Source organism: Macaca fascicularis, chromosome 9 (assembly GCF_037993035.2).
Source record: "Macaca fascicularis isolate 582-1 chromosome 9, T2T-MFA8v1.1".
NCBI classification, from domain to species: domain Eukaryota; kingdom Metazoa; phylum Chordata; class Mammalia; order Primates; family Cercopithecidae; genus Macaca; species Macaca fascicularis.
The window spans coordinates 92,465,492-92,481,733 of NC_088383.1; the positions used below are offsets into that span (position 1 = coordinate 92,465,492).

Here is a 16,242-nt window from a genome sequence, read left to right on the forward strand (position 1 = left end):
ACTTTGAGGAAATCCTTTTTTGAGAGTATAAGTTGAGCATGAGAGAATTTGATAGCATTAGAGCACTTAAGGTTCCAGTTTCCAGTCTCAGAGTTTGAGCAATTAGAACCAATGAACCTTTACAAAAGGATCACAAAGTTGCTGCAGAAAAGAAACAAGCCCTTTAAATAATCAGGCAGTGAAAAGAAATGCTTTAAAGTCATCTTCTTTTTGTTTTATTTCTTGGCTTTTTATTGGGAAGAAAAATGCATAAATGGAAGACTCATCTTCAGTGACAATTATTCATTCATACAAATATTTAATGATCATGTTATTATTAATGTTGTCAATATCTTTTTCCAAATTATACACCCAAAGTGATAAATTTGCCAACCACCTACTCTACTGAGGTGCCCATTATCTTGGATTATTCTAGGATGTGCTTAAGAGAGGGCGGAAACCTGGGAGCCTGTTACGCTTTTTAGCTTTAAAGCATCACTCGTTCACATTAAGGCCAGAGATAACAAATCTGAAAATAAATACTTTTTCAATGCCCAATTTGCTGGACTGGCAGGAGTTATTGAAGAACTTCCTGAATTTTATTGACACATGAAGAAATCAACAAACATAAAAGCAAACCCATTATATCATTTTCCCATCAGAAATCACACTGAATAGTGAATTTCCAGTGATATTTTAATGAGCAGCAACCTTAATTTCAGACTGAATGCCAACGTGGAGAGACTCAGTGGACCTCACACGGTTCCAAGTTGATTTACCTTTAAGTAAGGATAATAGACAGGCAACAATATAGCTTTTATGGCAATAGCATAGTAGAAGTCTTATAACCTTTAGATATAATATCTTATGTCTTCTAAGTCATCTGCACTCAGTATGTGTTACCCACTTGCTACACATTTCTGAGGAATCTTCTTAAAATTTTTGTTCCACTAACTTCTATAATATCTAGTGCATTAAAAATAGACGTTAAAACACTATCACCAGAGCATATTTCATACAGTAAGAAGTTGAAATTCCCTCTACAAAGCAAATTAACAACCATAGATAGATTCACCTAAATGTTCTGACATTTCTTTAACATTTGAAAGACTGTTTTTTTCCTACTTATCATCTATTACTTCTGCCTTTTTGTAAGTGTTGATAGAGACATTGAACTGGGTATATTAGTTTACAGATGTAAATTCAATTCTTTCTCTGGCAAATCTTTCTACATAAGGATTACCTAGCTTGTAAGTTTTATGTTGCCTGTCCAAATAATCTTTCTGTCCTAGAGATCAATATGCACTCAAATTTCATTTTTATCTAACTACATAAATGAATTTAAATATCCCTTATTACATGATAGAGCTGAGGCAGAGAGATGAAATATTTAACACAGCACACTTTAATATCACCATATTGTTTTCTCAACTTTCCTAGCAAAAAATAGACTTTTCCTACATATCATGCATTTTACATTATCAGAGTAGTCATTAGATACTCTTTCTCAGACAATTCTGCATCTGGTCTGATAGCATAGCCATAAACCATCCCTTAGGAATAAACTTTCACTTGCAAAAGCTTCTGCATATGAATGCAGTACACCAGTCACTTTTCTTTTATAAAGCAATGCATTATTGATTCTTAGGCTGTCCAAACCTCACCAAAGGTACCATGAAGAAGATAAGCTTGTTTCTTAGTTCATAGAAATATGACTGTGATGGAAGATTGATAATGCCTATACTTATAAATGACATCTTGATATAGTTTAGATTGTCTGTAGTTCCCAGAGATATGTCCCTCCTGACTTGATCTTCTAGTATAGCCAACTAGAACCATTTAAATACATCAGAATTTATTATAATAATTGTTTCAGTAATCATTGATTACTCAGTAATCATTCCTGAGTAATGCCAAGTTATTGAAAAAGAATGTTCCCTACGTTGCTTATTTGGGTTAATATGTTTGCCTAAAAGCCATCTCTACTTGATTCAATAAACTAATTTATTGAACTTAAAATCCCTCTTAGTACTTTATGTCCAGTGTTGATTAAGGTGACTCAAGGATTGTTCTGGTTTTGGTTTGGCTCTGTGTCCCCACACAAATCTCACCTTGAGTTGTGAACCTTAGTATTGCAGGAGGGGCCTAGTTGGAGGTAATTGGATCACGGAGGCAAATTTCTCCCATGCTGTTCTCATGATAATGAGTGACTTCTCATGAGATCTGATGGTTTGAAAGTGTATGGCACTTCTCTCACTCTCTCTCTCTCCTGCTGCCATGGGAAAAAAGGTGCTTCCTTATCCTTTGCCTTCTGTGATAATTGTAAGTTTCCTGAGACCTCCCAGTCATGCTTCCTGTTAAGACTGTGGAACTGTGAGTCAATTAAACCTCTTTTCTTCATAAATTACCCAGTCTGAGGTAGTTCTTTATAGCAGTGTAAAAATAGACTAATACATTTCATCTAAGTATATATGGTATGGATACTATTAAATTATATTGTGTGCATACAGAAGTATTGTTTCTCCCAGAAGCTTGTAGATTAGGCATATTCTACTTCTAGGTGAAGTTCAACCTGAGTGTGCAAACGGATCCCTATAATTGCCCTTGAGAATTTCTAGGAACAAATCATCAGTGATATGGGATCACCATGTAACCTTACTATTCACCTTCTTGTTTACAATTCTGATTCCATAAACATTTGTTTATATTTCATCCAAATCTTAACCACATCTGGTGAGGCAAAAAAGAAAAATAGACTCTGGCATACTAGGAAACCACCAAAGAATGCCTTAAGTGATGTCATTTTTACGCATAGCTATACATGTATAAGCTATGGCTGCTGTCAGCCACTGCATATCAGATAAGGTCAAAGTTAGAATTTAACTCAAGACTTCAAATGTAAAATTAGGATAAGTATAACCAACAATAAAAGGCCCAAGTGATACAATCCTATATCATATTCTGGCATGTCATAAGGAGACATTAACCCAAAATGATTCCAGTAGAGTTCTCAAGTATATCTTGTACCTTGATTTGTGCCACATCTGTGCAATTCTCCAGCATTGGCTATTAATCATTACCACATCTGAAAGGAGCTGCTAAGAAGATTATACTGTTGCTATGAAATGTTCTCTCAGAGGAAAATATGAAGGTATCTTATCTTGAAATCTTTGTTTGCGTGCTGTCCATTCTATATTCCACAATTTCAACTTCTCTTCTATTTATTACTTTTCTTAACTCAGACAGCCTTTCATAGTTGGATTTGCTCATTACATTCTGCTTTTCATCCATGGGTCTGGCTTTTGTTTGCTTGCAAGAGCTTTCACACCTGTCCATTCATAGGAGGAAGAAGTAGGTTTACAAAGGTAGCATGGAGTTCATGGAGCTGATAGTTAAGTCTCTGAAAGCAGAGGAATATACAATGGTTTAAAAGAGAAAGAAATAAACAAATAATCAAGACCTAAACTTTGTAAAGTGCATAAAAAGGCAGAAGAAGGAAGAAAGCTAGTCAAATGATGAAACAATACATGAACAAGTAGCCTGAATAGCATTCTGTAATGTAGCAGGAAAAAAAAATGGATAAAGATCATTCGAAAGATCAGATGTGTGGGTAGAATTTTATTTTATTTATTTATTTATTTTTTTTTGAGACGGAGTCTCGCTCTGTCACCCAGGCTGGAGTGCAGTGGCGCGATCTCGGCTCACTGCAAGCTCCGCCTCCCGGGTTCACGCCATTCTCCTGCCTCAGCCTCCCGAGTAGCTGGGACTACAGGCGCCCACAACCGCGCCCGGCTAATTTTTTGTATTTTTAGTAGAGACGGGGTTTCACCGTGGTCTCCATCTGCTGACCTTGTGATCCGCCCGCCTCGGCCTCCCAAAGTGCTGGGATTACAGGCGTGAGCCACCGCGCCCGGCCTTATTTTTTATTTTCAATAACTTTATTGAGGTATAATTGACATGTCCTCATATATGTATGTTACCAAAACGTCAAGGGTTTTGTCTAGGTCCTGCTGCTTGCTTCACAAAATGCCAATTGCTGAGACAACAAATATTGCCAGAGAAGAAAGCTTTAATCAGCTGCTGCAGCTGAGGAGAACAGGAGATAAAGTCTCAAATCCATCTCCCCAAATGATTAAAATTAGAGGTTTATATAACAGGGAAAAATACATGTGAAAAACAAATATTAGGGAAAGGTAAGGAAGAGGAATTGGTAAACTGGAATCATGATCCGTGGATGAAAGGTCTGGCATCTCATTTCTGGATACAGTTATCTGGTGAGTTTCAGTTCTCTGATTTCTAGGAGGGTTGAGGGTTAGTTTCCTGAGGAAGAAACTCAGATGAGACAAATGAGTTTCAAGCTTCAAGACAGGGTGTGGTTGGGGGGTGGGGTGTCAATTTCTGTGTTTATCCAAAAAACAGTAAACATCAGTTTCATGAAAGAGTTGGGCTGGTTTTAGTAAATTTAGATGGTAGTGCACAATGACCACAATCTAGTACTATATATTTCTTTCTCTTCCAAAATTTCCATCACCCCAAAACTTTACTCATGACTGCTTGTAGTCAATACTCACTCCCATTTCCAGCTCTAGACACCCCCTGTTTTGGTTTCTGCCTCTAAAAGTTTTCCTTGTCTAGGAATTAAAAAAATATGGTGTCCCATAGTTTGTATATTTTACTTTTATTTTGCCTGGCTTTTTAAATAGCATAATGTTTATGTAGTTCATCTATGCTGTGGCATGAATCCATCATGTGAAAACACATTCTGCTTATCTGTTCACCAGTTGATGGGCCTTTCAGTTGTTTCCAGTTTAATATAACTGAATATTCTATACATACAAGTCTCTTTTTGGAAATACACACACACACACACACACACATATGTTTATTTTTCTGTTTGTTATATATAGACACCTAGTACAAAAAGTGCTAGATTACATGGTAAATATACACTTTTTAAATAAACTGTCAAACTGCTTTTTAATAACAGTGGCCTGTACCATTTTATCACCCACTACATCCTCTCTAATAGTATTGTCAGTTCATTTGTTAATGCCATTATACAGATGCATATTAGCATCTCATTGTGATTTTAATTTGTATTTCTTTAATGACAAATTAATTTGAGATACTCTTATGTGCTTATTAGCCATTTGTTGATCTTCTTTGGTGAAATATCGATTCAAATCTTTCACTCATTTACAACATTTGTGTTGTTTTCTTAGTGCCGATTGGTAAGTATTCTCTATAAATCATAAATACAAGTCCTTTGTCAGATATATATTGTGCAAATATTTTGCAAATACATAATATGTATTTTATACATCATGTTCTTATGTTTTTGGTAGAGAAAAGACTTTTAATTTTGAGGAAGTTTAATTTATTTTTTTATTGTATCATACTTTTACTGTTATATTTAAGAAACCTTTGCCAACCAAATTCACAAAGATTTTCTCCTATATTCTATGAATATTCGTAGTGTAGCTTTCACCTTTAGGTCTGTAATGCATTTTGAGTTAATTTTACATATGCTGTGAGGTAAATATCTTCACTTTTATTTTTACAGTATTTTCCCCTTGTCTTCAGTTTTGCTTTCCATGGTTTCTGTTACTTTTGGTTAACTATACTCTGAGAACATTAAATGGAAAATTCTGTGAATCAACAATTCCAAAGTTTTAAATAGTGTTCCATTTTCAGTAGTGTGATGAAATCTTGAGGTGTACTACTCTGTCCCCAGCTGGGGGGCGTGAATCACCCTTTTTTCCAGCATCTCCATGACATCTATACTCCCTGCCCATGAGTCACTTAGAAGCTATCTCTGTTAGATTACCTGTGGTGGTACCCTTATTTTACATAACAATGGTCCCAAAGCACAGGAGTAGTGATTCTGGCAATTCATATATATCAAAGAGAAGCTATGAAAGTACTTCCTTTAAGTGAAAAGGTGAAAGTTATCATCTTAATAAAGAAAAAATATTATATGCTGAGGTTGCTAATATCTATGTAAGAATGAATCCTCTATCCATGAAATTATGAAGAAGAAAAAACAAAGTAATGCTCATTTAAATATTTCCCTCAAATCAAGTCTGTCCTCTCTTGATGGAAATATTTACTAGTTAATTTATCCATATTTTTATTACTTACTGAGTAATTCAATATTATTTCTATACAGGGGCAACTCTACCACTTTCAAGCAATATCTTTGCCTATCATAATGAATAATTATATATTACATTATTGTATTAATGATTACATGATATCTCATACCAAGATCTCAAAGCACAATAATCCTAGAAAAATAATCAAAAAGCAAACCAAGAAGAGTAGTTAACAATAAAACTATTTTATATAATAGTTACAGTTCTTATGGTTGAAAGACATAATTTCAAAATAAATTAGCATTTAAAAATATGTTAATTTTTTATCGATCCGAAAGTGGTGAATTTGGCTTCAGGCATAAACAGAAACCATGTCATGAGTGATGTTTTCTGCTTATTTCTTGACATGTCTTCTTCTGTGTGGGTCTCAGTCTTAGGTACATCCAATGAAGACCAGAAAACCAGCAGAAACACCAGATATTAATTTAAGAGTTTAGTCCTAGAGGAAGAAAAAACCACTCTTTTCCAGTAGTTCTAGGAGTCACCTTGACTATACCAATTTGAATAACTTGTCTTTTTTTTTTTTTTTTTGCCAAACAATTTCCAGGCATGAGATGCCTATCACTGGAGCTAAGTGTCAGCTCCATCCAAACATGGACTGTGAAAAGAATTAATTGCTCTCCAAAGGAAAATAAGGGACTTTTACTGGAAGCAAGAGCCAAGGATGCCCAAGAGGCAAAAACATCAAATGATCAACACATTCATGCATTATAAATTAAGCCATAATTCACTTTTTTTTTGTTTGTTTTTGAAATGGAGTCTCGCTCTGTCACCCAGCCTGGAGTGCAGTAGCACAATCTCTGCTCACTGCAAGCTCCGCCTCCCGGGTTCACGCCATTCTCCTGCCTCAGTCTCCTGAATAGCTGGGTCTACAGGTGCCCGCCACCACACCTGGCTATTTTTTTTGTATTTTTAGTAGAGATGGGGTTTCACCGTGTTAGCCAGGATGATTTCAAACTCCTGACCTCGTGATTTGGCCGCCGCGGCCTCCCAAAGTGTTGAGATTACAGGCGTGAGCCACTGCTCTGGGCCCATAATTCACATCTAATAAAAAATATATTTATTCATATAAAATACCACATTTACACTCTTGCATTACAATTTATATTCTTGTATATGGTTTATATCAACTGTGGCTTTAATTCTGTGTGTCATTTTTGAGACTCCAATTTGAATGTTTTTGTTCAGCTTATGTACAATTCAATCTTCTTTATATTTGTCCTTTTATATCAAGCTGTATTTTTTTTCTCAGAACCAGGAAAGAGCAGTTGAAGAGAGTAGTAAACTGCAGCCAAAATTTAAAAGGAAACATTAGGAGAAACTTAGATTATTTTGTGGCGGCATGGGTGACTGATGGTGATGTGGTTTGGCTGTGTCCCCACCCAAATCTCATCTTGAATTCCCACATGTTGTGGGAGGGACCATGTGGGAGTTAATTGAATCATGGGGGCAAGATTTTCCCTTGCAGTTCTTATAATAGTGAATAAATCTCCCACGATCTGATAGTTTTTAAAATGGAAGTTTCCCTGCACAGGATCTCCTGTCTTATCCGCTACCACCTTCTGCAATCATTGTGAGACCTCCCCACCATATAGAACTGTAATTCCAATACCTGTTTCTTTTGCAAATTGCCCAGTCTCGGGTATGTCTATATCAGCAACGTGAAAATTAACTAATACAGTAGAATGGGGTGATGTTGAAAACATACCTGAAAATGTGGAAGCAATTTTAGAACTGGGTAACAGGCAGAGGTTGGAACAGTTTGGAGTGTCAGAAAAGGCAAGAAGATGTGGGAAAATTTGGAACTTCCTAGAGACTTGTCAAATGGCTTTGTCCAAAATACTGATAGCAGTATGGACAATAAAGTCCAGCCTGAGGTGGTCTCAGAGGGAGATGAGGAACTTCTTGGGAACTGGAGCAAAGGTGAATCTTACTATGTTTTAGCAAAGACACTGGTGGCATTTTGCCCCTGCCCTAGTGATTTGTGGAAACTTGAACTTGAGAGAGATGATTTAGGGTATCTGGCAAAATAAATTTCTTAGCAGCAAAACATTCAGGATATGTCTTGGGTGCTGTTAAGTGCATTCAGTTTTATAATGGAAACAGAACATAAAAGTTTGGAAAATTTGCAGCCTGACAACACAATATAAAAGAAAATCCCATTTTCTAAGGAGAAATTAAAGCCAACTACAAAAATTTGCATAAGTAACAAGAAGCCAAATGTTAATCCCCAAGACAATGGAGAAAATATCTCCAGGGCATGCCAGAGGTCTTCACAGCAGCCTCTCCCATCACAGGCCCAGAAACCTATGAGGAAAAAATGGTTTCATGGGCAGGCCCAGGGTCCCTGTTCTGTGTGTAGCCTAGGGACTTGGTGCCCTGTGTCCCAGACACTCCAGCTGTGGCTGAAAGGGTCCAACATAGAGCTCAGGCTGTGGCTTCAGAGGTTGCAAGCTCCAAGTCTCAGCAGCTTCCACATGGTATTGAGCCTGCAGGTGCACGGAAGTCAAGAATTAAGGTTTGGAAACCTCTGCCTAGATTTCAAAGGATGTATGGAAACACCTGGTTGCCCAGGCAAAAGTCTGCTGAAGGGTAGGGCCCTCCTGGAGAACCTCTGCTAGGGCAGTGCAGAAGGAAAAAGTGGGGTCAGAGCCCTCACACAGAGTCCCTACTGGGGCACTGACCAGTGGAGCTGTGAGAAGACTGCCACTGTTCTCCAGAGCCCAGAATGCTAGATCCACCTAGAGCTTGTACTGTGCACCTGCAAAAGCTGCAGACATTCAATGCCAGCCCGTAAACACAGTTGGGAGGGAGGCTGTCCACTGCAAAGCCAAAGGGACAGAGCTGCCCATGACAGTGGAAACCCACCTCTTCCATCGGCATGATCTGGATGTGAGACATGAAGTCAAAGGAGATCATTTTGGAGCTTTAAGATTTGACTGCCTCACTGGATTTCGGACTTGCCTGGGGCCTGTAGTCCCTTTGTTTTGGCCAATTCCTCCCATTTGGAAAGGCTGTATTTACCCAATACCTGTATCCCCATTGTATGTAGGAAGTAACTAACTTGCTTTTGATTTGACAGGCTCTTAGGTGGAAGGGACTTTTTACTGTGGACTCTTGAGTTAATGCTGAAATGAGTTAAGGCTTTGGAGGACTGTTGAGAAAGCATGATTGGTTTTGAAATGTGAGAACATTAGATTTGGGAGGGGCCAGGGTTGGAATGATATGGTTTGAATGTATTCTCACTCAAATCTCATCTTGAATTCCCACGTATTGTGGGAGGGACCCAGTGGGAGGTAATTGAACCATTGGGGCAAGTCTTTCCTGTGCTGTTCTTGTGATAGTGAATAAGCCTCACGAGATCTGATGGTTTTAAAAAGGGGAGCTTCCCTGCACAAGCTCTCTTCTCTTGTCTGCTGCCACGTAAGATGCACCTTTCACTTTCTGCCATGATTGTGAGGCTTCCTCACCCACGTGAAATTCCAATAAACCTTCCCTTTGTAAATTGCCCCGTCTCAGGTATGTCTTTATTAGCAGCATGAAAACAGACTGATACATATGAGGACATTTGGAATATGCACATGTTGAAACACTGAGAGGAAGGAATTATGAAAGGGTAGGGCTAAAGTTCCTGAAAAGAACTGTAAAACATCATGGAAAAGAAATAAAAAAAAAAAAATAGCTCACAATTTCTTACCATTTAGATATCACAATATTTCAATAAACACTTTAAAGTCATAGAATTGTTTTTACTTTCATCTGAAACTTGTAAGCAAAACGTTGGCTTCCCCATGTAAATAAATGCCCTTTTCATTTAGGACGCAGATTTCCCCACTAAATTAGAAATGAGCTTCATTTATTTCCATCTCATAGACACTATCTACTGGTCACAGAGTCATTGAACTATAATTGAATTAAATTCCTGCCATAGCTTAGCTCCAAAATTAGTATCGACAGCTCCATTCAACATCGTCTAATAGACTTCAGAAGGGGACATCTACTGTGTAATATCGTTGAGGTTTTGGATTTTTTTTTTTTTTTTAAGAGTCTCACTCTCTCGCCAGTCTGGAGTGCAGTGGCACGATCTCAGCTCACTGCAACCTCCACCTCTCAAGTTCAAGCGATTCTCCTGCCAATGTTGAGGTTTCAACATTTTGTATGATATACTCCATTTTGTATGATGTATCATTTTGTATGATAAATACAGAAAATACTGTTGATGTACGTAAAATGCTTCAAAAGGTCTTGAGTTTTCAGGATCTTACAAAGAAGACACTATTATGATTTCGGTACTCAGCTCATTTTTTCTGATGGTGGACTACCATTAATTTCCTTAAAGTATCTTTGTTAGCATACGTGCAAATTATGTTGACTCACAACCCATTATTTTATTTAGTACTAAAATACTGAAAAATAGTGTTATTTAGGTAACTTAAACATAGAATCCTTGTTTTGTCTACTTGTTAAACTTTCTACCTCCTAATAATTTCTGCAGAGCTAGTTGTGTTCCTTGAACACCTTAGCTCAACTGTGGTTGACTAGCTCTGCAACGTAAGGGCTGTTTCTGTCTCCTGTATTTTGTAGTACTACTTGGTATTTCTAGCATCTCCCAGGTGGGTACCTTCTTCAATGTAATTATCATCCAGCTTATCTTCCTTTCCAACATCATTTATGAAAATGTTAAATAAGTCCAGCTATAATGCTGACATCCCTGAAGCACACTCCTTAACACCTTTTCTTAACTTGATGCATTGCCATTTATCATTACATTCCTTTAGCCAATTTAAGTCCCAGGAAGAATGTTAATATTGAATCCAATTTGAGCTAAATTTTAATTAAGATTTCCTGAGACATTTTAACTGATTTAAGTATAATCAAAATTGATATCTCCTCTGTTATCCCCATCCTCCAATTTTCTAATTTTATCCATACACAAAAGAGAATTAGTTTGTCTGGCTTGAATAGCTCTCTATAAATATATGCCATTCATTTTGACTGTTTCTGCAAATGTTTCTCCTTTGCCTTTAGGAGTATGTCTGTCAGGCTTATACAAGTCCCAGAATCATGTCATAAAATGCCTTTCCTTCTGGCAACCACAGCTGTCCACCCCCAAATACCCAGCCTCAGGACTTAGTTGCATTAATGCCATTTCCTTTTTCATTCTCAATTATGTTTTGCTGCTATTTATGTGGACATTATTACTCTAAGCGTGACACATAATAAAAAATAGAATATGCATAATATAACCCCTTCAGCATAGTGCAGTGTATAAAGTACTTTGTTTACATTTATTGAGGATATTAAGCATGAACTTTTGAATGGGAAATTAATTAACATGGTGTTCCTGAAATTGAATTCCAGTTTCAAGGTAAATGTGCATGTTTACATTTGATCAAGGAAGGTATGTCAGCATCTTCACCATATTTTCAAAGGAGTCTGCAAACTATAAAAACTACTACTTTTAGAAGTAATGTACTGAAAATATAAATATAAATAAAACATTTCTACATGTTAATTTACTACAATTACGTGTTTTCTTTATTCCACAGAAAACTTTTAATTATATTCACTCGTGTAAATTGAGACCACCTTTCTTTCATTCTTCACGTTTTGTATGATAAATACAGAAAATACTGTTGATGTATGTAAAATACTTACTATAAGATTTCCCACTATAATCCCTTTATATCCTTTTTCTCCTTTAATTTATATTTATCAGCAAGTCAAGGAGCCACCTTTAATATAATAAATCACTGGTACTTTAATGTTGCTTGATGAAGTTAATCATTGTTATCTTTTCATATATAATAACCCAAATAAAGTCTTTTAGATATCAGTTGTATCAAAATGATTATAGATATATGTAAATTAGTTATACAGATGTCTACATGCTTAATTTCAAGAGCTCCAAATAGACTTCCTTTCCTCAAAGTAACATTTCTTGGGCTATGTTACCCTTGATATTCTTATAATGGGAGATGCATTTGTTTGATTGTTGACACGTTAATACTCTATGACTTATCAGTCCTTTATAAATCAGGGGGTGCAAGTTAAGAATCTTTCCTAGAGCAATTGCAAACAAAAAGGACACAAAGACGAGAGTCTCTGGGAGGAGACTCTATGAGGAGGAGAAAGCTATGGAAGGAAAAATGAGAGTAAAAGGAAGGTTGGGAGAAAGAAAAGCAGACTATGCCTATTTCATTTTTCCAGGTTCAGTCTGTTTTAATATGAGTTTATGTGTCAAGAACGCAAGGTGAGAAGGAAAAAAAATAAATTTCCTATAGGGATATTTGATTTTCTGTTAGGGCTTTCCTCTTTTTCCCTTTGTTAAATTAAAATAAAGATAAACCTTCAAGATCCAAAGTTTGTTTCTTATCACTCTAACAGAAAAAAAAAAAAAAAAAATCACTCTTATTCTTGTGATTGCTTCAGTATTGTAACAGGACACAGTAGCCTCAGTTTAAAACAAAACAAAACACAACACAACACCCAAGAGTATATATATCAAGCAAACTTTCCTCTTTTTTTTCTTTGAAAGCCAGCTCCTTTTGTTGGGGGAATAAATGGCATGGTGGTGAAAAGTTGTGTCCTAAGTGGATTTATGTTGTGATTTTCAATTCCAGCTCACTGCAGTCGACGCAGACGAAGGGTCAAATGGGGAGATCACATATGAAATCCTTGTTGGGGCTCAGGGAGACTTCATCATCAATAAAACAACAGGGCTTATCACCATCGCTCCGGGGGTGGAAATGATAGTCGGACGGACTTACGCACTCACCGTCCAAGCAGCGGATAATGCTCCTCCTGCAGAGAGAAGGTAATTTACATTAGAACCAATGCAGTCTTTTCATCGGGCCCATTTAACCTTGTAATTAAATTTAAGAACCGCGGCAAGTAGTCTTTTATCCTATAAACATCTAAATTAGATCAGAAAAGCAGAGAGACCAGAGTCTCAGGAACAGCATGCATAGACTGATTTGGTTAAATTGTGGGAAAAGGACAGTATCAGAGGCATATTTCAAATTTATTATGGAAAAGTAAGGCTGCAGACAGAGAGAGAAAGGCTCTTGTCTTCAAAGAAATTAACATATGTGTCAGTGGCATGTAATGTTTCAGGGTTTCAAAGTAACTTCTGAATGTATGGATAATTATATAAAATAATATATATATTTAAATATGTATATACACACAGAGACACGCACACAGACACACACACACGCACACACACACACACACACAGAGTGAGCTAAAAGATTTCCTGCTATTACAATTACATCTTTCTAGTCTCCCACCTGAGAAATCCCTTTTGTTAATTTATTATTTCCAGATTTTCAGTATCATTCCAAGAAAATATGAATAAATATTAATATACTCCTTCATTTTGCTGGGTTTTTTTTTCCATTCACAATGAATGTATCATGGGATCCTCTCCATGTAAATACTAGATAAATCCTTCAAATTATTTTTTTCACAGTTATGTAATATTCCTTAATAAGTATAAAACTATGGAAGAAGTCTATTATTGATACACTTGTATTCCTTAATAAGTATAAAACTGGAAGAAGTCTATTATTGATAAATTTTTCAATTTATCCTCTTTTACTGACAATGGAGAAATATTTAACACTGAACATGCATCATTTTGAATGTGTGCAAGTATATCAGTTTTTTATATTGGTATGTTAAGCCCAGATTACAATTATTCTGAATTTTCTACTAGTGTTTATGTGAATTCATATTGTATATTTAAATCCTTATTGTATTTGGGGTGTATCCTAGTACACAGTAGGAGGTATTAATGCAGTCATAATTTTTTCCAGTCAAATAATCTCTGGTCCCCACAAAATACATTGTGATATTCATCCAAAGATGAACAACATTGGATAGTTCATCTTTTCCTCACAAATTTGAGATGTTGCATTTATTATATCATATATTTTCTTACGTATTTTGATTTTGATCTAAATGTTCTATTCAATTCTATTATTTATATTTTATGAGCTATTACCACACAATTTTAATGATTAAGGTTACATAGTATGCTCTATCCTCCGGTGCTACTAACTTACCTCAATGCTGTTTTCCCTCCAAAATGTTCCTTCTCATTCTGTTAAGTTTTCTCTTTGACTTTAAATAAGCTAGTTCAGTGTTTCTGTTGTTTTTGTTAACTGTGTTTTTATTAGGAACATAGGAGATTTATAAATTACTTAGGAATATATTATATATGTTTGATGTTGAATCTTTCTATCCAAGAACATTTTGCATTTGCATTTTTGCATTTGTCCATGCATTTTTTGTGTTTTTAGCAGGCTTTTTCTCTTTTTATGTAAGTTCTGTACATTTCTTGCTTGATCTGTTTCTACATCTTTTGTTTTAATTGCAAATAGGCTTTTTCCCCCCAGCCAAAGTCTAACTCTGTCTCTCAGGCTAGAGTATAGTGGCATAATCCCAGCTAACTGAAGCCTCAAACTCTGGGCTCATGCAATCTGCCCACCTCAGCCTCCCTAGTAGTGGGGACTACAGGTTCAGGCCACCAGTCCTAGCTAATTAAAAACAAATTTGTAGAATCAGAATTTTGCTTTGTTGCCCAGGCTCGTCTCAAGCTCTTGGCCTCTACTGATCCTCCCACTTCGGCCTCCCAAAGTGCTGGGATTACTGGCATCAGCCACAATGCCTGGCCTCCATTTTCTTTCTTTACTTTCATTTCCTAGTATACTTTCAATAAAAATGCTTATCTCGTTTGTGACTTGAATGAGACTGCCTCAGTGTTACCCCATTAGTTTGGTCTATGGTTTTAAAAACTATTAATAATACATTAAGAAAATACTCATCTATTTCTATTTTATTGACTTTTAAAAATAGTAATGGTGCTTTTCTCAGATAAAATAAATAGCTATCATATATGAGGACAGTAATGACTTTACTTCTTGAGTTGATGATATAGTGACTGATCTTACTATAGCTCCTGTTTTGCTTCCATGGTTTAGATGGATCTATTTTGCATCCATGGTATAGATTATATTAGGACATAATGTTTTTTTCTCTTGAAATAAGCTGATATTATATGCTTGCTGATACTTTATTTAATAAAATTAGTCTGTATTTTTTTTTGAGAAATCCTATCAAGATTAGGTATAGTTGTCATAATACTTCATAAAATAAATAAAAACATAAGAAATCCCCAAAATAATTAATAAGTATAATATCAAACATGAATGTATTATAAACATGTATAAAACAAATAAATGAGTCTGAATCTGATTCTCTGGAAAGACACAACAAAAATAAAGACGTAATTAATTGGATAAAATGCTATCTAACCTAATCAAGAAAAAAAGAACGAGTAAAACTACACAGTAAAATCTAATGAGGAAACTACATAGAAATAGAAAAAAGTAAGATTCATAGGAGACAACTTTGCTTAAAGGTATGCAAAATTTGAAACAGAAATGGATGATTCTTTTAAAAGATACAATTTACCAACATTAGTTCAAAAAACAACAACAGGCCGGGCGCGGTGGCTCAAGCCTGTAATCCCAGCACTTTGGGAGGCCGAGACGGGCGGATCACGAGGTCAGAAGATCGAGACCATCCTGGCTAACATGGTGAAACCCCGTCTCTACTAAAAAATACAAAAAACTAGCCAGGCGAGGTGGCGGGCACCTGTAGTCCCAGCTACTCGGGAGGCTGAGGCAGGAGAATGGCGTAAACCCAGGAGGTGGAGCTTGCAGTGAGCTGAGATCGCGCCACTGCACTCCAGCCTGGGCGACAGAGCGAGACTCCGTCTCAAAAAAAAAAAAAAAAAAAAAAAAAAAAAAAAAAAAAAAAAAAAAATCTCAAGAATCAGATAACTCAATATTACACCAGGTCCAGCAAGCTTGACAGAAGGACTGTAACTAAACTTTGCAGGGTGTGTGATCATCATTAATCACAGAGATATGGTTGGCGGAGTATTAGATTCTCATTTATATTTTTAAACTAGATTTCCTCCTCCTTAATAGTTTGTTTTCCTTTGAAGCTCATGTCAAAAAATAATTATAATGCACATTACCCCTCCTTGCTGTCATCGACAGATGATAGGTGTCTTCCCAATAACTTTTCTTCTTTC

General features: G+C 36.2%; 1 protein-coding gene across 8 annotated transcripts in view; it reads left to right on the forward strand.

The window, feature by feature from the left end:
• Positions 1–16,242, forward strand: part of PCDH15 (protocadherin related 15) — a 1,788,406-nt gene that overhangs the window by 1,430,904 nt on the left and 341,260 nt on the right. For all 8 annotated transcript variants that reach the window (XR_012417282.1, XM_065521086.2, XM_065521087.1 and 5 more), the window contains one exon: positions 12,758–12,951. Coding sequence is in view for 7 of the 8 variants with exons in the window: in XM_065521086.2 (XP_065377158.1) it covers positions 12,758–12,951 (194 nt within the window). In the remaining variant the exon portion in view is untranslated. The remainder of the gene's footprint in view (positions 1–12,757; positions 12,952–16,242) is intronic.